The sequence below is a fragment of the Oreochromis niloticus genome, linkage group LG17 (assembly GCF_001858045.2).
Source record: "Oreochromis niloticus isolate F11D_XX linkage group LG17, O_niloticus_UMD_NMBU, whole genome shotgun sequence".
Lineage (NCBI taxonomy): Eukaryota > Metazoa > Chordata > Actinopteri > Cichliformes > Cichlidae > Oreochromis > Oreochromis niloticus.
This window is the reverse complement of record NC_031981.2, coordinates 2,804,335-2,831,020: the sequence shown is the minus strand read 5'-3', so window position 1 is coordinate 2,831,020 and position 26,686 is coordinate 2,804,335. Positions and strand designations below refer to the sequence as shown.

Sequence of the window (26,686 nt, the reverse complement as noted above, 5' to 3'; positions counted from 1 at the left end):
CATCCCTTCATCCTTCTTTTGCTCGCCGTCTCCTGTGTTTTTGTTTTATGCTTTGCTTCTGTTTTAATGGCTATTTTGCCATCTGAAATGAGCCGTTCAGTTAAACTTGGTCCTGATTAATGTGTGGCATATAAAATAAGAAAATAAGAAATCAACAAATAAAACGCTCACTATGACTGAAAATGTGCCTAACATTACATCAGCTGGTCTCATGTGGCAAACCTCTGGCATACTTGCTGTGAGAGACATCTTTGACCTCTGGAGGCTGGGAGGAGACACGTGAGACTCTCCTTCAGATGTGGCAAGATTTCGGAGCTTTTTTATCTCCGACTGAAACATGAATATCAGCACAAACCGCTGCCATTAGGGACACAAAAGCTCGGCATGGGCCAATGTGGGACGTTTGCAAATTTGAGAGCGCTCGCGGGTGATCTGACAAAATTAACATACCCCTGGGTATCCACTCAATCACCGGGTGCAACTGTCTGCAATCACAGACAGGAAAAAGACGGGAGGGGATATGGTGCCAATTAATGTGTCGCCAATGTCAAACTGTCAACATGCCAGCATGGATAAACACTGACCACATGCTGCTATGTGACCTGCAGGTCTTCATTATCTAAAACACACACACAAGTAGAAAAAGGAAAAATAAGAGTAAAATAGGTGTTAAATCTAATTTATGTAAGACTGCTAAAAAGAAGGTTAGATGCTTTCTTTGCATCTGACAACACTGAACACAGTAATCTGCTTAGCTGGGGGAGAAGGCTTTTAGAAAACCACACTTCCAAGAGAATAAAAATAACTTTTCCTCTAGCTGTGGGATTAAAACAAATGGGGTGAAAGCCTGCTGCAAAAGGTTTTAATTCTCTGCCTAAATGTTTGCGGCTGGAATTCGTCAACACAAGAGACGCATCTTAGTGATGATTACACAGTGTTAGCGCACTTCAGCAGCACTGCCGTTATAAACCAGGTTAACATAAAGCAACGAAAGCAAAAGGACACTTCCTCTCAGAGTCTGCATGACCTGCACTATATCACTCTGAAGGCAGTAAACGAGTAAACACAACAGTTAAGTTGCATGCTAAGATGCACTGCTGTTTTCTTAAAGATCCCCTCCAGGTGTCCTACAGAGGGGGAAATAATTATTTGATCCCCTGCTGAATTTGTTAGTTTGCTCACTTATTTAAAGAAATGAAGAATCTCTGACTGTTATGGTAGTAGTAGAGACAGAATATCAACCACAGAAACAGAAAATAGAAGTTATGAATTGCTTGTCATTGAATGAATAAAAAAAACTTGATCCCCAAGCAAACATGGCTTAGCACTTGGTGAAGAAACCCACGTTGGCAAGCGGTACGGCACAGTTGTAAGCCATTTCTCGTAGTCAGTCACCAGGTTAGCAGACACGTGTCTGGAGCCTACGTATGCAACGGTATGCTAATTAATCTAGTAAACAGCCTATAAAAGTAAAAATGTACCTTTATTGGAGTACAAACTCCAATAGATCCGATATTTTCCCTTTTTCTTCCATATAATCCCCACAGTTTACTGTGCCTCCCTCTCACACACAGTTAGACAAACAAGCCACACAAATCCTTTTATCCCTGAGCACAAACTACCTCGAAACCATTCAGTCTCTCTACGAGCCTGGTTTTATTCACATCAGCATGCACACACACACACACACACACACACTTTGTGTTTCCAGAACTTTAGAAGACACTGCACTGCAACTTTAACATTTACTTGGCAACCCTGTAACCTACACTATTCCTAATGTCTTTATACAAAAGCAGTTACAGGGGACTCGCTCCCAGACATTTATGTCACCACAAGATGAGTAACAGAGGTAAGCATAGACATACACACACACACACACACACACACACACACTGCATCTCATACTGTATATCAGAAAGTGTGTGGGTGGTGGTTCTCCCAAAGGCCAGTGGTGACAATGAGTCAAGGAGACAGGGTGTGTGAAGACACACACAAATGGCAGATGGACGTACTGCACACGCAGAGTCTCCTGGTAAAATGTATAGAAGGTCTCCTGGTCTGCACTGACGACGATGACAGTACGGACGACGAAAAGGAAGAACGGGCAGAAGAAGATGACGACAGCATGAAATATGGCAATGTGCAAGTGTGCTGAGAAGTCTTGTTTATCAGACAGCTGCACAGATAATCTTATTGTACCAGAAGACGGTGATTCAGACGGGGTGACTGAGTGCCAGACCATCCACAGACACCATTTCCATGCTGTTTATTAGAAAGTTGAACAATTGCTCTCACATCCAGTCCAAATCCCATTTACTACCCGACAGTTTTCATAATTATCTTTGCTTTTTTCAACTTCGATTATAACAAATATTACTTCAAATATTTGTTTTAAAACTATTTTAAAACTAAAAATGTGAAGTTCTGGAGTCTGTAAAGACATCAGCTGTCATTGTGAGTTCACTCCTCGCAGCTTTAATACTGCTAATAAATACAGATATAGGAAACATACCCAGAGCAAGGAATTTAAAGGGCAGAAAACTCAGGGAACACACAACCACACGCCACGTAATGGGGGAGAGGTAACAGGTGGGAGGACAATGACACAAAGGAAGTAAAACCACAAGAGAAAAACTATCAAAGTAACCAAAGTGTCACAATCAGCAGGGCTGACTGTGTGTAGAGTGAAGGGTGGACCCAAATGCAGACGGAAACAAAATGTGAAACATGACTTGAATAACAGAAAGCGAGCCGTTTATTGAGGCTGGCAAAATAACTGTAAACAAAAGGCAAAAGGCAAGGCTAACAATAAACTAAACTGGGTGAGCTAAATTAACCAAAAACCTACAACAAGAACATGGACTTGACATGAGGAAACTTGACACAACTTCTTGGCTTGCAAACAAAGCAGACGATCTGACAATGACACACTGAAAACAGAGGACTTAAATACACAGGAGGTGATTAGGGGAAGTGGGAACACATGGAGGAACAGCTGACAGACATGAGCCTAATAACAGGACAGGGGAAGTGAAACTAAATACAATGAACAAAGAACACACGACTCCTTCAAAATAAAACAGGAAACACTGAAACTAGACATGACAACACAAGCTTAACAGACCTAACACGTGATGAACGATACAAGAACTCAAACATAGAAACCAAGGAAGCAATAAATAATAACTGCCTTTCCTTAACTAAAGCTAAATAGGAATGACACATGAACTAATCACAAATCTAAAATGAAACAAATACAAAATGAACTCAGAGCGCTGGGTCAGAGACCCAGCCTGTGACACAAAGATGACCAAACCACGAGAGACAACAGAATGGGGAGAAAAGGTTAACTTGATATAAAAAGACAAACACAGAGACAAGACTGAAGGAAGCAGATGAGAGACAACAAATCTCAGGAGCACGAAGAATACAAAAGAAAAATATCTACAGAAGAATATAGAAAATATAGAGTTTGAACATAAATCGCTTCTCAAAACCAAAAGAAATCATAAAACCAGACCTGGCGACAAAGACACAAACATAGTGTTTGGTCTACTGATGCTAACGCTAATGCTCATTGTTTATTAGCTTAGCTTAGTTTCCAATGGGTACATATTTTTTAAACACCTTTTGCCAGGTTTGATGTTCAGGATTCAGTAATCAGAGATATCTAGGAAAGCTTTTCACAAACGCCAGCTCTCGAAGCTGTTCAGCCATTAGTTAAACGCTGACTCTTTTCCACACGGCTGCAGCTCCGAGACATCGTTTAATAGCTTTTTGTTACCACAGACGAGCAGTGGGCTGCGTTTTCTTTCTCTTCTTCTTTTGTTCAGATATTTTGTAGCTGTATGTCATTCTTTCACCAAATTCCTGGGTAGAAAATGAAACATCACTCAGGGACACAAGAAATGTAAAAGTCGTGTCTTAGTGACGGTGAGCTTCAACCTAAAGCCTCTGAAAGGCCAGTAATTTCCAAAAGACCTGGCTTTATATGAAACTGAGTGACCTTCAAGGTAAAATGTAAGGGATGGGTGATAAGCTGGAAACTAGCTGCATTTCTCTTTCCTTCACTTGTACGGGGAAGTCGTGTGTAACAGTGAACACTGACCGATTAACATTAACATGCCCTCAATTCACTCGCTGGGCCCACGTCGTCATTTTAGGTTTGACAGCGTTTTAGTAGGTAAAGGTGAATGCTTTGACATGAATTGAGCTGTGGTTTGGGGAAGGCCTCGAAGGGGACTGGAAATGGCTCCCGGGCCTGGCAGATGCCCGTGTACTAAACAGAAGTGAAGAGGTTAAAGAATGGAGAACAAGGAGGGAGGGAGGGTGAGGCACGTAAACGTGAACGATCAACTTGCAGAACTGGGGGAACCTATATAGATGACAGCCGGAAGGAGCGTGTTTGGAGGCGTGGTCCCGCTCCTGAAATTCCGATACATAATCTCCAATAAACCACTTTAATCTGTTTGTCCGGCTGCAAGGTGACGACAATACTGAATCCGCTTTCTGGTCAAAACGAACACTTCAGTGGGTCTCTGTGTCTTTGTGATGACAGATGTTCGTTCTTAGCCTCCGCGCTGAGCTCAAATAACTTCAGAATAAGTTCTGCTACAGTAAATTCAGTTTTCAGATGCCGCAAGCACAATGCAGCTCTGCCTTCTCTTCGCATCACTGCACATTGTTGACTGCTTCAAAAAAGAAAAAAAAAAGGGATGCTGCCATGCTTCCTTTCAGTCAGCGTGATAGACAGCAATCAAGTGGTGAATAATCACTGCTTCTTTCTTAAAGCAGACAGAAGGGGGCAAAGCAGAAAGGAAATGTACTGCTGCGTTCTGCTTTGGAGTTCTTATTAATGAGTGCTCGTGCTTTTCTCGGTGGGCTGAAAAGAATATTCAGGGTGCTTCACGCACTTACATATAGCACAAAGACGTAGACGCACACCATCATTAGCAGTAGGTTAATGGCACAGCTGTAGTTTCCCGAAGAAGCATGAAGGTACGCGCTCAGACCAAGGAGTGTGTGCATGTGACAAACACATGCATGCTCAACAACACAGTGAGTAATACGATAATGACAGGATTCATAGTTTCAGTTGCCCTACAAAGCACAGTGTGACTAGACTTTAAGTCTATATAACCCCGTTCACAACCTCTGAACTGAAATGGCAGCTAATTGCTTTTTTCCCCTCAGTCGCTCCTGCCGCTGCTCTACGTTTCCCCTCACTCGACTCCAACAGAAAACCAAAAACAGAAGAAAAAAACTGGAAAAATTAAAAGCAGAATTCCAGATCCCTTGATTGTACATTTTCCGTCATAGCAGCACCGATTTAAAACATAGTTAAACAGTTGGGAAATGTATTTATTTGTGCAAAATTGCAGAACTCACAAATAGCTGAGATGTCAGATGTAATTTATTACAATCGCTTAATTATTGGCATCAACATAATTGTACACTAAACAACAAGAGATATGAGGAAGGGATAAGGGGCTGAGCATGGATTATAATGAAGATAATTTGTTTTATTAGCGTATTTGACAGAAACTATGCACATAATAAATATTAGTTACTGTTTATGACTAATCTGCAGTTCTTGGGGGAGGATGATGTTACAAACAATATACTACAATCCAAGCAATACTGTACACAAACGCACTATAGTTCAAATTCAGCAGACAGCGGACACATGAAATGAGCTCCAGGTGCAAAACCATCACTTCCACACAAATGTTTTGATTGGTGGTCTTGCAACTGATTGTCTAAAGCTGTGTTTTTATAAAAAAAAAAAAAAAAAAAAAAAAAAAAAATTCCCCGCTCGCCCTTGCGGGCGGTCTTTTTCCTTCAAGCTCGGGTCCTCAGGCCTGGGAGCTTGAGGATCCTGCGCAGTATCTTAGCTGTTCCCAGGACTGTGCTCTTCTGGACAGAGATCTCCGATGTTGTTCCTGGGATCTGCTGTTCCATATATCTGCTGCTCGGACAGTGCTCCATAGTGTTTATGCATTTGCCCAACATGATCTCTGGTTGGATCCTGGGTGGAGACAAATTACTTTAAGGTTGTGTTGGGAAAGGTTTTAAAGCTGGTGAATCAAATACTGTAGGAGCTGTGACCCTCTGTGAATAAAGCAGTAGCTTTTTGCATTCACTGCTCTATTAGAAAATGCAGACGGTCTGAAAGCAGTTTCCCAAACACGAAAAGACTTTGCGCTCATGAACCTTAGAACATTATCATTGATGACCTTTCCCAGCTACCCTCTAGGTATAGCCTCTGAGTCATCCCTCCAACAGTCTTTAGCTGAACTGGGGGCGCATCACTAGGAGTTATTTCCTATATTCTTCTCATGATGCTGTTATTGTTTTCATTGTCATTGTTATTGTTCATAGTTGGTCATTGGTCGTAGTTATTGCTGTTATTATTGTCATTATTATGACTATCGGTGATGATGATAACAATACTGATTTAATGTTGCTTTAACTATTATTATCATTATTATTATGGTAATGAAATTAAAAACTGAATAGAAATGAACACCCTCACACTCACTACACGCACTCACGATCACGCTTGTATTATTTTTCTTACCAACTCTGTAACTCTGTAAGTTTCCTAATCTGTCCCGCTCTACTCTGTATGTTGTTTATTTCATAATAATAAGAAAAAGCAGAAAAAAAGATTGACTCAAAATCCCTGAAATGTGACTGTCAACGCTTTTTGGGCAGTTTGTACAAAGTTTGTCCATTTTGCACTCCAGGTGGGTTAATTGCATTAAAAATGTTAATTGTGACGATGGATTAACGCGCGTTAATGCTGAAAGTCCTTAAATATATTGATGTTGACTGTTAAACTGTAAAATTGCTCAGTGCTGCAGTGACTTTGGAAGCCTTTACTTTAACTTGAGTGTAATTAAGTAATGGATACAGTCCTCTAGGCAAACCAAGGGCAAATCATTAACTTGTAATGGTCCAAGGACTGATCCCTGGGGAACCCCAATGAATCGCATATGTCATTAATTCTCACTAACTGACTTTAGGTATGACTCAATCTATGTTCATACATTATCTGTACTTGGCCCATTGCTGTTTTCGCTCTACCTGCTGTCTCTTGGTCTTCTTGTACGTTCTTTTAATGTAACCTTTAGTTGTTACGCTTTATGTTCCTTTAACCATTGGAAATTGTGCCGACTTGTCCAAATTAGAAGCTTGTCTATCTGCAGTTAGAAGCTGGTTATCTGATAATTTCCTGCTTTTTAATGCTGATAAGACAGATTTGATGGTCATTGGACCACAAAAATTTCAGTACTTGTCTCAAAATTTCACCTTGAAAATTATGACATAGTCATCAAATTGCAGGGACAAAATAAAGAACTTCAAGTTTCATCACTTGACACTGCAGAGGTTCTTGTTTGTGTCTTTACATATTGATTACAGTAACGCTCTTCTTTCTGGATTACCGCAGAAAAGTTTTAGAGGTTTACAGATGGTACAAAATGCAGCTGCTCACATTTTAACCAAAATGGGAAATTTGAGCACATTACCCCAGTACTGAAATCACTGGTTGCCTTGTCAGGTTCGAGCAGATTTTAAGGTCCAGTTGCTCACCTTTAGCACCTCTATGTTCCTTCCCGTGCTCTCCGATCTGAGGATACCGGCCTTCTAAAAGTCCATAAAGCCAGAAAAAAGACTATTGGAACAACCTCCCTCAAGATATTAGGCAGGCATGCTCTGGGGAGGTTTAGTTAAAGACACACTCTTTCACCCAGTCCTGCGTGTCTTAACTCTATGTCTCAAGTTTTTAGTGGTTCTTACTGCTATTCCCTTTAGTTTTATTAGTTTTAAACTGTGTTGTTTTTTCTGTGTTGGTTTTATTTATTTATCTTTTATTTCTTGATATAGCTGTTCAGCACTTTGTTTGAAAGCTTTATAAATAAAGGTATTATTATTATCATTATTATTATTATCATTATTGGAGAAATTGAATTGTGAATGTTTGGAGCACCATAGCTGAATTTATTTAAATCTTTAAAAGAAAAGAAAATGTAGAGAAGCATCAAACTTCAACACTGGAATTTATTAAAGATGCTTTAGTACTTCTTTATGTGTATTTACAGTCAAAAACATGGTAGTAGTTTAGTAGACTGTGCATCATCGACATAATAACTTCTTATGACACAATATGCCAAGTTTTTAAACAACAATTTGAATGCGATTCGTTAACAACCTCTAAACCAGGAGTGTCCAACTTCAGGCCTCAAGAGCTACGTTCCTACTCCAACACAGCTGAATCAAATGATTGGATTACCTCTTCAGCATGCCATCAAGTTTGGCAAAGGCCTGGTAACAAGTCATCCATTTGATTCAGGTGTGTTGGGACAGGGATGCATCTAAAAGCTGCAGGACAGTAGCTCTCGAGGACTGGAGGTGGACACCCCTGCTCTAAAACTCTCATTTAAAATCTCTTTAGTAACAAAACCACACAATTTTTTTATGCATTACATCATCTGCATTCAGTGCAAGCTAAACAACTGTATTGTGTATTTATAAATGAATACTATTCACTGTGAATAAACATGGAGGAAGTACAATCTCAAGGCACTACTGGTTTTGGAAATCAGAGAGCAAAGTACAAAAGAGCAAGTGGTGGGATGACAAACAATACACTCCATCGGTTAAATTCTTACTGACAGCAGTGGAAGTGCATGTACGGTACAGTATGTTCTTTACAATGGCTTAAAGCAACCACAAAAACATCCCAGTGGAAGAAGTGTTTACCTTCCCAACAGCCTTTTACCACAGCATGCACGCAAACTTAAAGACTGCTTGTGCTAATTAAGAAGCTGAATTGCCAACACATTGTGTCAACATCAAGCAACTGTTTCTTGTAAATGTGTCACTGGCTCTTAACAAGGACTTCATGACTCCCTTAGATTGATTCATAGAAAGTGGATTTACATGTAAACATACAGCTGGGAGGAACAATGTGATTGCTGAGCAGTTATTTGATTAAAATGAGCAATCTGAGAATGGAGTCAGTCGTGTGTGTTATGTGTGTAAACATGTAAAAAGCCATGAAACATGTCGGCCACAATGTCCCACAGAGGCTCGTCCCCTGAAACCCAATCTTTGGGCAGGATACGTGTCAACGTGCACAGAGACGCGCACGCACGTACACATAGCGGATCAAGCGTACTCACTCAGCGGTCCGTAATGGTTAACTTTCTGCTCCACTGGTTCAGTAGAGGGAGACAGGAGAGGAAGATAAGGGTGCTCGACCGAGTCGTACAGTCTTATGAAGAAAGGGAAGAAGAGGAGGTTCCAAACCTCTGACTCACTGCCCGCATCACTAAATTTTTCAGTGAATCACAAAGGCCTGTTATGCCTGTGTCACTGTGGTCGCAGGAACCAATCAGAATTTCTGGCAGGTCGATGTTGTTACAGAGCAAGGCACTCGACACATCGTTCAGCAAAACCATTTCTCACAAACACCTTTTTTCATATGTTAGACAAAGAAAGCTTGGTTTACATAAAAGCAATAAAATGTCAATTCTTTAGGCATCAGTGTTTTTAAAAGCTACAATGGCTTCTTGTTTTGCATTTTTGAGAGTTGCAGGCTGACAGGAAACAACAGCAGAGAGAGATGAGAAATGACAAGCCACCAACCAGGTAGGCCGCAGGCAAACACCGGAGGCTTCGTGCTACATTAACTCGCAAAGAACCAAAGCAATGAGGGCTCTATATGGAAGCCCATTTATGCCACAAAAAAAAAAAGTATCCATAACTTGAAATTTCAAGTTATTTTCTCGAAATTTTGAGAAAAGTAACTTTAATTTTCGAGTTAGCTCTGCCAATCAATAATCAACGTGAATGATGTCATTTTCTTGTTGCCCGCAAGGATATGGTGCAGAGGAACGCGCACTCAAAATTGGATCGCAACAAATTGGCGCTTTCGAGAGTACGTTTGCTGATAGTAGCACCATGTGATTCAGCTAATAACACAAGGATTTCATCATTTGTGAAGCCACACTGAAAATACTCAGCAATGTGTGCATTCATGACTGGCTGTAATACTGCTAGCTTAGCTGTAGCATTTGTAGCTGAGGGCTTCAGCTTCCGGGTAACAAGGAAATGACATAATTCACGCCGATTACCGATTGGTAGCAGAAACGGGCTTGCATATGTCTAAGCTGTGTCAAGGAGAGTTTACACTGTATATACACGAACATTAGTGATTTATTTTGTCAGCTGCATCTACTTTTAAAAGTCAAGATGCTGCTTTAATGTGATTACCTTTCTGAACTAAACGTGAATATTGAAACTTATCTCGAACATATTCTCTACAGTCGTCAAAACAACCACAGAAGAAGAATCCTCTTGGCTTTTTTGTCAAGGGAATCAGAGAGATACTAACCAAGGTTATTTATATGATATATGCCCACGCTACAGTATTGTTTGGTCTCTTTGTGCTGTTAGGAAACTGATATATTTAATCCCACTGAAAATTTTTTTTTTTTTTAAATATTTGAAACTGAATCCCAAAAAGTAGATTCTGTTTATCTGGACGCAGCGTTTTCATCCGGCTTTGTCTTTTTAGGATTTACTTACCTGGATGCATTGAGGCATTTGAAACTGACAAAAATATCTGAAGCAATGAGGAAATGTTGGTGGATGTTCACCGACTTGGAGACAAAGAAACGGCGCCGCTCTAGCCGACTCTATGCAGGATACCACTAACTCAGTTCTGCCTCGTTCTTGCCACGTATCTTTTTTATCCCACCAAAGAAATCAAGACTTTGAAAACATTTGTTCATGCTTAATAGGAACACCATTAAAGGTCACAGGGGGTTAGAGCTCACCAAGTTGCAAAAGTGAACATGCTGCATAAGGTTTTTGCTCAGGAACGACTAAACGTCCAAAAAGAAAGACAGAAAGCAAACATTTGCTCTGCTGTTTGCTGTGTAATGAAATGGTTTCTCTTTTGTCTCTCCATCTGTCCCCCCGTCTCTTACTCAAGTGAGCAGTTGGCGTAAACACGCCGGCTGCAGCAATAACAATACTCGGTCAAGCCTTTTCTTGACGTTCATGTAAAGATGATTTCGGGTGAGTCACAGTGCAAGAAGAGAAAGAAACAAATCAATAGCAGACGGGGTGCCGGATAGAACAGAGCGGCGAGATGGGCATTTAGGTTGACATTTAAGCTAAGGTAAATAACCCTCGGTGCAGGGACACCTCTATTTGTTTTCGCTGCTGTGGTGAATGAAGTCTGTTTTACTGGTTCTCTCACTTTCTACATCCTTCCCTCCATTTCATTATCCGTCCCTCTGCCCATATCCAGCAACTCTTCCCCCACACCTGAAAGTATCTTGTGGACGTCACACGCATAAGGACGCCAAAGCTGAGAAAGTGAACAAGCTTTCCTTCTGTTGTCGACAGAGACTTTTACGCATTATATATTTCGCAGATATGTAGGTGTGATGATCTTAATTAGGTGTTGTTTAGCAGTTATGCGAAGCATGTACTGTGTAGTTCATTTATTTGCAGCATAATTAAAAATCTAAAGTTTTGCAAAGAACATTTTTTCTCATTTTTTTCCCTTCTTCCTATTCCCATGGCAATTTCTCCCTCTGTCTCTGTCTCCCTCTCTCTCCCCCCCTTAATGTGCTTTTTGTGTGAGTGGAAAACAGAGCGGTCGTACGCCTCAGCTGCCCATCAAACATTTACATCTTGCGGTGCTTTGGAGTGCAAAAGAGAGAAAGACAGACAAGAAAAAAAAGGGAGAAGGGCGCCCATAAAAGAAACCAAAGCAGGAATAAAAAGACAGAAGATGAAAACACAGGAGAAACAAACAAGCAGCGAGGGAAAGAATGAAGCAGACAGAATGGGGCAAATTTAGAAAAGACAGACAAAGAGAGCGTAAAAGACGGAGACAGAGACGGGGGAACCGCTGAACGGGTCAAACAGAAGATTCATTGTCTGACTGCCAGTAGGTCAGAAGATCACCAGCCACTCGTCCACCACAGCGGCAGATACTGCTACCATGAAGGCTGGAATTTATAAGCCATCACTATTTAAAACCAGACATTACGCATGAGAAAAAAAAATGTCTGGGAAAAAAATATGGGAAGTATGTTTGTTTAGTTAGATAATCCTAATCAGATTGAGTTTGATTTTAGCGCCACCCGTCTTGTTTAAGAATCCAAGGCAGCTAATGAAAAAATATAAAATCCTCGACTATACCTCAAGAATAAATCATCCTGAATCACTGATTCATCTGAATCTTTTTAGCTGTTGTTGGTTTTTGTTACAAGCTCATCTTAAGCTGTTTAAATGTAACCGTCTAAAAATCCAGACTGTTCCCACAAGTAATTCAAATCCAACAACACAGTAATGTTTCTCTCTAATATGATCACTGTGTCCGATTGCACAATAACAGAGTTGCCTTTTTTGGCGACCGAGAGACACGACAGACTCCACTCCATGCTTGGAGTTGTTCGTGGCATGAACGATATGATCAGGAAGGAGACGCTAGCTGGCAATTCCTGGAAAAACATGATGAACAGATAATGGCAAATGGACATCCAATCTACTTCACAGCTCCACCAGCCTTTCTGTTGCTTTTATAGTGCCGGTTTTCATCCGTTATGACACACTGATGAAACAAGCAGCACTCCGAGAGGGCCAACCTCCACCAAGACTCTCGGGGCAGTATTTACTTTTAAGGCAACAGCATTGGATCTCGTATATAGAAATTATTTCGTTTTCTTCCTCCTCACTTTCTTTAAAGAAGGAATTTCCATATACAAGTATCATTTCCTAAATGTTGCCAATACAAACAAAAGCAGCAGAATTTGGAGCATATTTTTAAAAAGAAAGACGTTTTATGAACGTTTGACCTTGTTTGACATTGAACAAGCAGTACTGTGATACTTACAATCCCCATATATCATTTCCTATATGTTGTCAATACAAACAATGGCAGTAAGAAACATGGTTATATATATATTATTATATATATAAATAGCATTATTATCACTTGTTATATGCTGGCGCACCAACTGTAAGAATCAGTTATATTTGTTACCAGTTTCCCACCATAAGTCATAAGGTTGACTTTGAGGACCTTCAACGATGTAAGGCAAATTTTAATGGATTGCTAATATGACCCCACTCTACACTCCTACAAAGTTTTACCACAATTTACTCAAAAATCTTCGAACTACTGTGTTTGCAGACAGAAGGAATGACATGCACGCGTAACCTCTTTGGTCACAGCTATGGTTATGTTGGATAATGATCAAATCTAAGGAGCTTTGAAAGAAGGCGACGACTTTTTTTGAAGACGTCTACGCTCTCATCCAAGAGGCTTACTGATTTATTGCTTGTGACCAAAATGCTGTTATTTCAAGGTGACATGGCAAACATTTTCTATTTCATGGGGGGGACATGTGGCTCTTTTGGCCCCTATAGCTCCACCTGTGTCCTGATTGGGCACAGCAAACGGCTACGAGAGCAGAGACACTGAAAAAGAAACGATAAACGGGCTGAATAATGAGCTGAAAACTCGCAAAACTCGGGGGAGCTGCAGATTCAGGTGACAATTCTCTGGAGGTTGCTCACTACAAGAAACCTCTTTCACATAGTCAACTGAGAGCACCTTAAATATGCAGCTTATCTACTTTTTCAATACTAAGAAAACCATTTGAACTTAAAGGTTATTTATATTCTGAGTATATATCTGAGTAAATATGAGTTATTCACCTGTGATAATTAATGCAGTGTTCACATACATATAGGCATCATTACATAATGACAGTTCTTTGCTACTCGTACGACGGCAGACGCACCTGAGCAATACGGATCACCGATTCATCTTTTTTTTCTCCAGTATTTCCCGAGGTCTGGGACAGGCGGGGAGACAATTAGGCCAGTATGAGCAGACAGAAATGCCCTGAAGGATTTCCAGGTGAGGAGGTTTTTGTTCCCCAAGGCAAAACGTCATTGATATTCTGGTGCAGCACGCAGCACATTTTATGTCACGAGATAAAGCCGAACGTGTGATGATTAATCGTGTAGCCTCGCTGTGTATTTTAATCGCATCCTATCATTTAATGTGTGTGGGATTAAAAGAAAATGAGCATGAAATGAAGTCTGAAACACCTGGTCCTATTCTGGTCCTGGTTGTCAGCTGGCATTTTCATCCTAATTGCCACACCTCCCTCTTTTGGAGATGACTGGTGGGTTCCCCCCCCCCCCCCCCCAGAACGCTCTCTCTTACTGTGTCTGCTCTGCTTTTTTGATCTCTTCCTTCCTATTTTCTTAAAAGAAAATTGTATTTGTAACTTTCAGAGCATTATAATAAGACAGCAGACAGATCTGCGTGTCTTGCCCGAGGACGCCCTGTCATGAATCTGCTGTTAATGCACTACACTGACGCCTAATGGCTGCAATTAGTGTTATAGGTGTTGTCGGGTCCCTGGCTCCGGCCCAGATGCTGTGGATTTATGAGAACGAACAAGTCAGAGGACACTACTGACATCTTTAATGATGTCTAAATGAAGCCATTCTCCTTGTTTTTCCCTTCTTGTGTTTTGCCCCTGTACCCACCCAACCCCCACTAATCTCTCTGTGCTCTATACTATACAACGAGGGAGATAAACAGGCACGAGTCCCCTTTCTGCTGCTGCTACTGTGCAGGGAGGAGATGGTGAGATATACAACGAGAGGAGGCAAAACAAACAACCGCTGCATTTACAAATGTAATATCTTCAAAATCATCCGTGCACGTATGCATACTCTTACACGGACCACAGGTAAAGCTGCACAAACACACACATTATCTCTTTTTTTTCTGTCATGCAAACATCTCAGATTGTAGTCACAACACAGAGGGACAGATTGATATCGAGACTCATTTTTCTTTTCCTTCCTGCATGTCCCACCACAGAGAATTTTCTTAAGACCCGCCCAAGCAGTGACAAGCCTGCTTTATCATGCTACGTCGAATGTGTAACCCATTTCAGTGTCATGCGGTACGTGCTTAAGGGTACATGACAATCACCCTCCTCTGAAGATGGTCGGTGATGGTTTTCACCTTCAAAAATGTCACAAAAAAAAAGAAAAAGAAATACATCCCACGTCTTCCACTGCCTAATTTAAACAGAAAGAGTCACCTTGAGCTCTTGCAGTCAAATCACAGCAGCTCTTTGCCTCTAATCCATACATTGCATAACAAAGCAAGTCATCCTTTCACATCTCCTGTAGTCTCTAACCGCTGCAAAATGAAAAGGTAGAATTCGGGTGTGGGTGGGGGCACAAAACAGAAAAAAAAGATAGAATGAAGGGGTTCATGGGAAGAAGACCCTGTGCTCTTACTGAACTTGGAAAGTCAGACTTCCTGCATCTGGGCTTCTTTATAATAAGACTGACACAAAGAGAAATGCCATCTGTGTAAACTACACAACAAAATGTAAACAGAGCCGTACTCCGTGCTGTGGATGGTCCAACATATTTGGCATTTTGTGTTGCGCTCGTGTTGTGTGAACATCCATTTCCTCATTGGGGTTGTCAGCCAAAAGAAAAAAAGGTTAAGAACCACCAGGTTGCATAACACACCCAACACTCCCTGCATATCACAGCAGCCATCCAAAACAAGGACTGATCTGCACGCACACAAATCTCACCCAGGTATGGGGCAGAGACACCACATCAAAATGGAGGACAGGGGAGTCTGCCGAATGTGATTTTAGTCCATTATGTAATCCTCTAACCCAGTAACGAGTCATCCCACAGCAGCCCAGCCCTGATATATTTCTGACCCCATGCTTACCACAAAATTGGTTTCGTTTTTAGAAACGCTGGGTTGTTTTTTTTGTCAGCTCCCTCATTCTCTATACTTGGATTCTCTCACCTTTCTTTTTTTCCCTCTTTCCCCACGTCGCCGTCCGGCTGTTTAACCCTTTATCTCTATTGGCAAATGAATTCCTCCCTGACGGTTACACCCCAGCTCTAACGCTGTCCCTCAGCCACTCTCCCTCATGGGTTTGCCACCCATGTAAACCCATTAGATCTTCTTTTCTGTACTATTCACATCCACATTCAGTCTCTCCCCCAGCTTTAACTGTCACATCAATCACAGTCTGCACATTTTCCCTCCACCCTTACTTTTTTACTGCCCACCAACCCACAGGCCTTACCAGGTATGAGCTACGGTGAAGCGTCGCCTCTGTCGGATGCTCTTGTTGACCATCAGCTTGCGGAAGAGCCGCGGGGAGCTTCTAGGGGACAGCTTCGGGGACGTGGCTCCCCTCTTCCCTCCCATGACACCTGGCATCTTGGGTGGCTCCAGCTCCAGGTGCATGTGCTCCTTGAACGTCCGAATGCACGAGTCCATCTCGACGCTCAGCTCGTTGGATGACATCCCTGCGGGCAGACTTGTGCTCCTCTGTCAAATTCTACCAAATTCTGCCCAAATTCAGTCCCGTGGGCTAGTCATGTATGCTTTAGTTTGCCCTTCTCTTGTAGACACACTGAACTTTTCCACTGGGTTAAAATGCTGCAGAGAGCCTGAACATGCACAAACAGTCACTCAGGAAAAGGCCAGCTCACACATACCTTTTTGTTGCTCGGCCTCCGTGCTTTCAATTCTTCCCCTTTTCCCTCGTTCTTCGCAAGTTTTTAGGGATTAGCCAGCCAGCGGCCGTGGCCTCCCGCTCCCTCTCTTCTGTGACTCGTGCCCTCTGTTTTTCTGCTGGTCTTCGGTTCATCAGAGGCTCTCAGAGGAGCTCCTACAGCTGGGCCACATACAGAAGAATTCCCCTTCTCATTACGGCTTGTCCATCTCTCTCCTGGTCTCTCCTGCTCTCGCACGCCCCAGTGCCCCCTCCTTCTCCCTGTGTTCCTCTAGCTCTCTGTCACTGTTGGTGCCTGTTAAACGAACACCAACTCTTTCTCTCAGTCCATCAGGTGGCTTGATGTTGGAGGATCTCCCTTCATGAAAGATTCAGAGGGACTGAAAAGTGCTCTCTGCCTCCTCCTGTCTTGCTCTCTCTCCATTAACCACTGCTTGACGAACCCCTTTCTTGCAAAACAACCCCCGCCTCTCCCAAAGGCACTCCCGGTGTGGCACAGAGTGACTCCCACTATGCTGAGGCTCAAGTCAGATTTCTCTTCACTCGCACACTCAGAGCAGCGAGCGGAGCAGTGCTCAGCACGCAGGGAAATGCTTCACTTGCCGTTTCATTCAGAATATACACAAGGAGCTCCGAGCAGGCACGCAGCGAGTACAAGCCACACCTCCACCACTGAGGATTGGCTGGTGTCTGTTGTGACGGCAAGCAGGCAGGCACGGTAACAGGTTGCCAGATTTATTATTTATTTTTTGTTTAGCCGGTATTTGTGGTAATGTTGCTGATGGTGTTGTGACCTTTAGCGAGGCAGGCAACTAGTGAGGACATGCCAAGTTAAAAATAAATAAGGAAATTTGGAAGGGCGATAAAAGCAAACAGCTTAATGGGGCATCAGTAAAATGAATCATACACACTGCTCAAAGGGCAACCGACTCAAGTAAACACTCTAAACTACTGCAATTACAAGAAAACATATTGGCGTAAAGCATTCAGTAAAATCCATCTAATGTAATCCGTCCGTAGTTCTGCCTGAACTGAACCAATCCAAGCATGAGATTGCCCCTGGAACGGATACAGAATAGACACAGTCATAGCAGAAATACATCCACAAACACAAAGGACTACTCCTTGTGGTGAAGAGAGAGAGAGAAAGAGGGGCAATGCCCTGCGAGCAGAGAGGCAGGGAAGCTGAGGGAGAAAAATCTAAAGTGAACATCAGAGGAGAGCAGGGAGTGCTGGAAATGTGAGTGCTTGCTCATCTGCTCGCTGGACTGATTTGTTGTGGTTGTGAGTCACTGATGATCCTGAAGCGCAGACGCATGAGGAGCTTTCACACCACATTTAGCCAAGAAAGCCTTTGAAAATAGTCGTCTCTTGCTTGAATATAAAGAAAAGAACACTTGTAGTAATGCGAGACGTTATAGGAGCGCAGCAGGCAGACACGAGGCACGGCATTCCCCGACTCATTTCCTCCGTCAGTCTCCTGTTTTACATGCTAGTAGAAACAATCTGACCAGTCTAACACTTTGACGTATCACTGGGCTGGGTCTGTGTCCCAGCGTTTTGAGTTTACAGCGGTCCCTCACTATAACACGTTCACCTTTCGCAGCCTCGCTGTTTCGCAGATTTTTTTGTGTGCAACTTTGCATGTTTTTTTTGGTTTGTTTTTTACAGTGTAGCTTCGCGGATTTCACCTATCGCAGGTTATTTTTAGACCGTAACTCCTGCGATAAACGAGGGACCGCTGTATTTTGTATTGTTGATTTCCTGTGTTAAAATAATGTTAAGTTCTGGTGTTATTCTTAAGTTAAGGGTGTAGTTGAGTTATTTTGTATTATGGAATGTTAGGTTCTAGTATTCAGTGGTGCTAATTTCAGTCATTATGCAAATCTACTGTTTATAAGGTTGGGGAATCCTGCAGTCAGCTCAGACTGAAGAAGTCACCTGCATGAGTGACGAAACGTTTCTCCCACTGAAAACGTCCAGATGAACAGAATCAACTTTTGGGAAGTTCTAGTATTATTATTAGTTTGTCTTGGTTGAGTTTTTAGTCCGGTTTATGCGTCTTCTGTGCCATGCCATGTCATGTGTTTAATGTTTGTGTATTCCATGTTGTCAAGTTCATGTTGTCACATCTACGTCCCATTATGTTCCCGTTTTATTTTGAAGAACCTCGTGCTCCATGTTCAGTGTGTTTAGTTTTTAGTTTTCAGGTTCATTTGTTTCAGCTGTGTTTCCCAGGTGTTTCTATTTCCCTCATTACCGTTCTGTGTATTTAAGTCCTCTGTCTTCCTCTGTTTGGAGTCTGTGCATCTGTTTTCCTCCCTCCATGTTATGTCAAGTTCCAGGTACTTCATTCAGATCATGCTCATGTGTCCTGTTCATGTTTTTCTCATAGTTTCTCGCATGCTCCTGCCCTGTCTCATATCTCTTTGTCATAGTCAAGTCAAGTCAAGTCGGTTTTATTGTCACTTCAACCATATACAGTTAGTACACAGTGAAACGAAACAACGTTCCTCCAGGGCCAAGGTGCTACATGCAACATAAATTACAACATAAATTAACAAAAACTAACTATCTAACTATCTAACATGAAATTTAATATTTACTAAAAGTCCAGCTGCTAAACTGGTCTAGTCTTCCCAGTTTAGGTTTTAGTTTTATTTTGTATTCATGTTTTTCGGCCAAATAAACGTCTCGCCTTTTGTTAAAGTTCAGCTCCATCTGTTCCGTGTCCACACTTGGGTCCGCATCATAAACACACCAGCGTCGCAGCCTTGACAGTGAGTTCAACACACTCGGAATATTTTTCTGTAATCTCGATTCACCTACATGAACATTCACAATCAGGCTATCCAATCACAGAAAGCTGGTTCTCCTTGACAAGCTAAGAGATTAAACACACAACAGAGACTGAGTGGCAGCAAACAAAGTATCTGTATTTCTGCAAATGTCTTTTCAAAAAAGAATTTCAAACTTCGATTTGTCTGACAACAGAACAGTTTTCCACTTCTCCTCACGCCATTTTAAACGAGTTATTGGTTATTAAGACACATTGTGAGATACACCACTTTCATTCAGATTTCTGTGACTCGATCTGCAGCTGGACTTTTAGTAAATATTAAATTTCATCTATTTTTTAAAATACTTTTTCAAGCATTAGGTTTAGCTTTAAAATGCTATATTTGTTTATTATCAAAGTAAACTGTATTTAATGTCATCAATTTGCACAAACACAGGTAGGACTCAAAAAGGCATGCTATGTTTACAATATACTGCTAACATGCTAACTTAACATTGTTGCATTTAGTTGGCATTAAGTAATTAATACAAAAATAATTTAGGGTAACTTAAATCAGCTCTATAAATATACATGCTATAAATTTGTGGTATTATTATTATTATTAGAATAAAAATGCAAAGTTTAAGTATCAAATAATCATAAATTACCATAACAGAGTAATCACATATGGTAAAAGATTTCCATTATTGAGACTGATTAGTAATGTTGATCTACAGTTTAATTATAGAGATCAGATATGTTTTGCAGCTTCATACTGATTTTTTCCATCCAAAACTAATGATTCTTTTGATAGCAAAGGATGCTAATCCATAAATTAGCGGACAAGACAGAAGGTTATTAGACTCATGAACTGATGTCCCATCAATTACTGTTTAAACTTCTATGCTTAGCTATCTTGCAGATATTGAGTAACTGTTGACTGACAGTTACTCTTCACACCCACCGGTTCCTCCTGACAGCACCATGCCAATGGTGGAAGGAAAATAAAGAAAAATCAAGGAAACCTGCACACAAACCTTAAAAATGACTGCTGGCTCTTGCACATTAGTGCATTTCAAGACAGAAGAACTGGGAGCCAATGCCAGGAAAAAGATTGAAAGAGATTTAATTACAGAGTAACTGGGCCATTGGATTCCATGTTAAACTGGATTTCACATCCTTGAGGGCTTAAATGAAAGCACACTACGCATGATCACAGCACAGGAGGACCTGAGACACAACAGCTCCTGCAGCAAGTTGTGAAGCTCTGACAGGCCATTTATTGACTTTAATGTTAGGATCACCTATAGGGGAGACTAATACAATCTCTGCATGATTTAGGCACCTGTGCCACCCCTAAAAATAAAGGTCTTGGTTAATTACTAAATTATTTGTTTAAAAATAATTTGACAACAACTGAGAATAATTTGAGTTAATTGTCAGTCCTTTTAGTTATATGCATTTATATATGCTAACATGCTAATGTTTAGCTGGAATAAAGCTAACCATGCCATTTGATAATTAATTACCACAAAACTATATGTGAATATCTTAAACACAGTTAATAACCTTTACACATTTAGACCTATGGGCAATTTACCAATTAACCTAACTGCACTAACTGCATGTCTTTGGACTGTGGGAGGAAGCCGGAGTAGCCGGAGAGAGCCCACGCAAACATGGGGAGAACATGCAAACTCTACACAGAAAGACCCCGCCCTGCAACAGACCGGTCCAGGGTGTACCCTCGCCTAAGACAGCTGGGACAGGCTCCAGGATGGATGCATGGCATTACACTGTAAGATGAACTATTTGTCAAAAAGTAACTTGGCTGCCTTGAAAAACATAGAATAGCATGTTTGGTTGTACAGCTTAAGATTTCCATCCAAGCTGTTCACACTAGTATTTCTGTGCCGTTGCAGCTCGGTTTGTACAGCTTGACATGTGCTGTTTGTGTGCCTAAAGAAACAAAACCCTCCAACAACATTCGATTAAACTTACAAGATAAAGCTGATTAGGCTAATTTCTCAGTGTTATGTTTGTTATTTATTAACTCATCTTATTATTGTAGATTAAAAGAACTCCAATACATACATGTATATGTGTCAACTAAACATTTTCAGTTTAATGAAGGTGCTATTTCTAGGCTTTCTATATTACAGGTTATTTTAAATTGAACCAGCTTGTTATTTTTTTATAGCGTCAATTTGAAGTCAATAAATGCAGTAGTTGGGTTTTTTTGGTTGCACAGAACCAGACTGTAGAAAAACTAATCTGGGGATTACTAGACATTAAGTTTTATTCTCCAAGACCATCAATGTCTAATAAATACATAAATAATGTGATTATCTGCTGCTTTACAGATAGAGCTATTTCACTCTAGACCAAAGCATAAACACACTGACTCTTTGGGAATCCCCCCTCCCCCCCCTCCCCTCCAGAATAAACTTAATAAAGAATTTAAAAACTAAATTCTTGGTTTTATCTTTACATTTATGAGCAGTTCTTGTTTTTCATCATGAAAAAACTTAATCTCTCTCTTTTTTAAAATACTGATCAAGTAATTTATAGATGTTTCTTTGGCCTAAAGGATCCTGCGAAGAGTGTTTTTCACACATCTTACTAAGAGTGTGATAAAATGCATTAAAACAATAGCAGCCCTAAGGCTCTGCTTTGCTTTACTTCTCTTTTAAAACTGTGGTGACTTCGGTGCTAGGCTAGCTGGCATATTTGCTACTGCAACAGTTTTTACAGATGGAAACGAGCTCTGATTGGGATCAGTGCTTTTCTAGGATGAAAATAAATGAATATATTCATGAATATGCTGTTATGTATCCACCTGACATCCAGCACAGGCTCCAGCCCCAGTGTGACCTTGGTTTGATGCACAGTCAGGAAAATGGATGGATAGATACTGACATGTTTCTGTTCATATATTTTTAACTTGCTAAATTAGTATTGGCTTAATTTTTTCCAAGTATACTTTCCCCTCAAACTCCTATCTGTCACTCTCCATAATTCACAGCGTATAAGAAAGACGCCTCTTCTCGTCCCATCCACCTTTACTCACTTGGTTTCCCACAATGAGACCCGGAGCTAGACAATATTAGAAGTGTGCTGCCAGGGACGGGGGTCTTTTACGAGCGTAGGGGTCAGATAATTGTGGTACAGGTTGCAAGGGATGTATTTAGGTCTTGAGAAAGCTCTTGATGTCGTACCTCAGGCTACATAAAACCCTCTTTTCTTTATTCCCCCTGTCACATGCCATCTCTCTCACATTAGTGAAAACAATCCTGCATTGTGGCCTAGATTTATGGAGCTGTAGCGATACACAAAGGTTTACAGAACGAGAGATTCAAACACAAAAACGCAGATAAATGTCATGTGTGAAAAAGCATGAAAGGTAATTAAAAAGAGGTCTTGCATTATTTATACTTTGACGTTACAGCAGTGGACGATCGAAATGAAAAAAGGAAGTCAAAAATAAACATAAAAAGGATGAAAACAACAATATGAGCCTAAAATTAATCTAGAAAGAAGGCTGAACAAAGAGTATTATTATTTGAAGGTGACATTGTTGCACATTCCTAGATAAGAGTGAAAAATAATATCCATGACAGATTTCTCTCTGGGATGTTTGAGTATAAGCAGACAGATTAAAAGAGAAAAATCTCCATGTCTCTGTCACTTCACAGCTTAACAGACTAGAATATTCTCAGGTTTAATTCTCAGCCAGACTCAGACATGAGAGGACTGCATTGTAACAAATCTGTCAGTGTATCTGAGGTAACTACACAAGCTTTTTTTCCTCCTCAGGCAGTGAACAAAAAACCTGCAAAGCTGATGAAACTGTGGATGAATGACTGTACATGTTTACAAATAAGTATGTATAACATTTAACCAGCTACAAAAAAGGATGATTCATCATCAGATGCATGTTGAATGTTCCACGCGCTCTTCCTGGAGGTAACTGAATTGCTGGAACTACAGCCACAGTGCATAATCTGCCTGCCTTCATCTGTTGCTTGCTAAAATGAAAAGTGCAAGATCCAATTTCTGCCTCCTGGCCGTGAAGATTACCAGCACCCACACAAAAGCCGTCTGGGACACCAGCGTCGAGGGCAGTGCTCAAAACACATCACACAAAGAAAGCACACCGAGTGCAGACAAGTCATAATCTGGCCAGTGTTGCACTGACACGATGAGAAAAAAATAGAAATATACAATAAATATAGCTTCAAATCAAGTTTAGACAGACTTTCAACATGGCAAATTTCATTCATTCTAGGAAAAACCTTTATCAGCAAACATCACAAATACCACTGGCTTAACTTGCCAGAATGCATGATCATATGACTCCAGTTTTAGCCAACTTACACTGGCTTCCTGTGAAATTTCGCATTGATTTTAAAATTCTTTTACTCACTTATAAAATCTTAAATAACACTGCCCCTAGCTATTTAACAGATCTTCTTCATTTGTATAATCCTATAAAAGCACTAAGATCTTCTAACCAGATGCTCTTAATGCAGCCTAAGTCCAGGTAGAAAACCAGAGGCGACCTTTGCTATTGCAGCTCCTAGACTGTGGAACAGCCTCCCTATTGCCATTGGCTCTGCTGAGACTGTTCAGTCTTTTAAATCTCGTTTAAAGACCCATCTTTTCACTCTGGCTTTGACGTAAGATAGAAACCAACCAAATGATAATCAAACTAAGTTTGTCTCGTCTTGTGTTGTATTTGTCTTATTTTATTTCCTAATTTGTGAAGCACTTTGATCAAAACTGTTGTTTTTAAATGTGCTATATAAATAAATTTTGATTGATTTTTTGATTGATTAACTTTAAATACCTAAATGTACTATGCAGAATCAAAGTATTCTAGGAAGAGAAGTGCAGAGTCAACGTGCCGGATGTCATTGTTGTCATTGTTGAGTAAATGGCCTGTATTTGTATAGCGCTTAACTAGTCCCTAAGGGCCCCAAAGCGCTTTACACAACCAGTCATCCACACATTCACACACTGGTGATGGCAGCTACATTGCAGCCACAGCCACCCTGGGGCGCACTGACAGAGGCGAGGCTGCCGGACACTGGCGCCACCATATTGTTTTGTTTGTTTTGTTTTGCTGTGTGCAGAATAGTGTCAGAGTGTATTTTTGGTTGTAAGTGCCTACTTGCACTATCACAGATAGGGGGGGCAGGTGTCAATAAGAATTCATTCTTCTTCCTGCTCCTTTTCATGCATGGAAACAGTGTTACTTTAACTGAAAGGAAGGTTGTGTTTAGGAATTGAATTACTGCTGTACCATGTGTGAAACAAAATAAAAATGAAATGAAATGTATAAGCATCCATCACTGATAGAAGTTATAGCCATGCAACTACAGTAAAAATTCGACACATTAAAAAAAAAAATTCATGGACAGTAAAACGTCTTATTGCACTCTAACTGGTAAAGAAAGAAATGCATTGCACGGTTTTTTCCGAACATGCTACCTGACACAGCCCTACGCAGACCTGCAGGTTCTGTCAATCTATTGTGAAATTTTTTTTGGCCAATCATTACCTCAGTCATCAGACCATGAGCAACACAAGGCAAAATATTTGACCAGAAAACCCATATTTTAAACATATTTCTCACTGTGAAAGTTTCAGGAGAATTTGTCCCGTCATGAAAATTGTACACTAGTTTGGTGCTTTATCATATTTCACCTGGTGCAGACACCCCTCACCTTCATGCAAAATTAGTCAGGATACAATATGTAATGAACACTAAACAGCTAATCCCCTTTCTTATGCTCAACTTCACATGTCACAACTCTGGCATCCATAAATTGCCCCCAGTCAAAGGAAGGAGAAATCATTAATAAGGTCAGGCTGCAAGCACAGGAGTCCCTCCCATCTGCTGATCAATCCTCATACTTAAAGGGTGAAGCCAGTCAGAAGGGCGTTAGCTTAAAGTAAGCGTGGCCTAAAGGGAGAGGAGCTGGCAGTGGATGAATATGAGGGGCTATATCAGACAAATGGGGATTATTTTGAGGTATAAATCATACAAAGCTCCTTTGCTAAAGTCCAAGAATGAAAATGAGGTGCAAATGAGCATAATAGGCTCCCTTTAAGGTCTGATGCTGTGCACATATTCATGCATAAGACAGAAATATACTGTAGCTCCCATCTTTACAAGCAGAGGTTCTTATGCGCAGTTGCACAAACACACACACAATTTCAACAATCAATGCACGAGGCACTCGAAGCTTGGAAATAATTGTGTACATCAGCAGGAAAATAATTAAAATCCCAAAATAACTTCTTGCTCCCTCCTCCTCCTCCTCGTAATCACCGAGAAAGGCACTTAAATAAGTACGAGTGGAACGAGAGGGGATCAAGAGGAGGGATGGGACAAATTGTTGTTGACTTGGATTTAAAATTGCACTGCAGACAGATATACATAGAAACATGTAAACACATGCAATACACAGTCGCGCACACATCCACCAGCTCAAGGCTTCACAGGGGGAGAGAGTAATCAGACTTCAGGAAGGTTGTGCTGACCGCAACATTTAGGGAGCAAAGCATAATGGCTTTTAGAAGAGAAGAGAGCCGGGAGGGAAGAGTACACGAGGGAAACACGTCGGCCTCTGCCACCAAGGTTACTGACAGCTGACACACGCCTCACCTGCTATAAAGCCTGTGGCTGCAAGAGTGGACTGTGCTGCCATCAGTAAAGTCACTGTCAACAGAAACAAAAATAAATGCAGTAAATATCTACAGTATGTTCAGAGCTGTCAAATTCAAAAGAAAAGCAGCAACAAATGTCATATATGAACTCTCTGCTGGAGTCATTTATTACAATTGTTCCAAACGATACAACATCGGTTCACCTGGTGTTTCGATGAACATCAGATCACAAATGTCCAAACTGTGTAAACTGGGTTACAATCATTTAATCATTCAGTCCACCCAATATCTGCACTTACACTATGTTTGCTCTTTAATCTGTATGTGTGCATTCAGCTAGAATTAACACACTGCACTCTGCTGGTTACAAGAGAAGGTACAGCACTTTTAAACACACAGTCATCCTAAATCCACAAACAAGGATTTTGTATATCAGCATCCACATGCAGGGCTTTGTTTGATGTTTCAGAGAAAAGCAGCCTGGACTGTTGGTTTAATACACCGGTGTCGAACTCCAGTCCTGAAACTTTTCCATGTGTCCCTGATGCGACACACCCGAATAGCATAACTAAGAAATTAGCAAGGCTCTGTAGAACTTGACTGCATGCTG

The 26,686-nt window shown here is 41.0% G+C and overlaps 1 protein-coding gene and 1 long non-coding RNA gene across 4 annotated transcripts in view; both read right to left on the bottom strand.

Moving 5' to 3' along the window:
- Nucleotides 1–26,686, bottom strand: part of pde4ba (phosphodiesterase 4B, cAMP-specific a) — a 200,543-nt gene that overhangs the window by 113,235 nt on the left and 60,622 nt on the right. The window contains exon 4 of one of the 3 annotated variants that reach the window (XM_025899458.1): nt 26,075–26,128. The exons of 1 other annotated variant lie outside the window; for it this stretch is intronic. In XM_025899458.1, coding sequence (XP_025755243.1) covers nt 26,075–26,128 — 54 coding nt within the window. Of the gene's footprint in view, nt 1–16,187; nt 17,225–26,074; nt 26,129–26,686 lie in introns of those variants that run through there. One more of the 3 variants, XM_003445114.5, reaches the window with a different exon arrangement.
- On the bottom strand, nt 5,797–9,470 carry LOC112842613 (uncharacterized). The gene is made up of 2 exons (XR_003214465.1): nt 9,192–9,470; nt 5,797–6,031 (listed from the first exon to the last, which is right to left on the bottom strand). It is a non-coding gene; the product is annotated as an uncharacterized LOC112842613 (long non-coding RNA).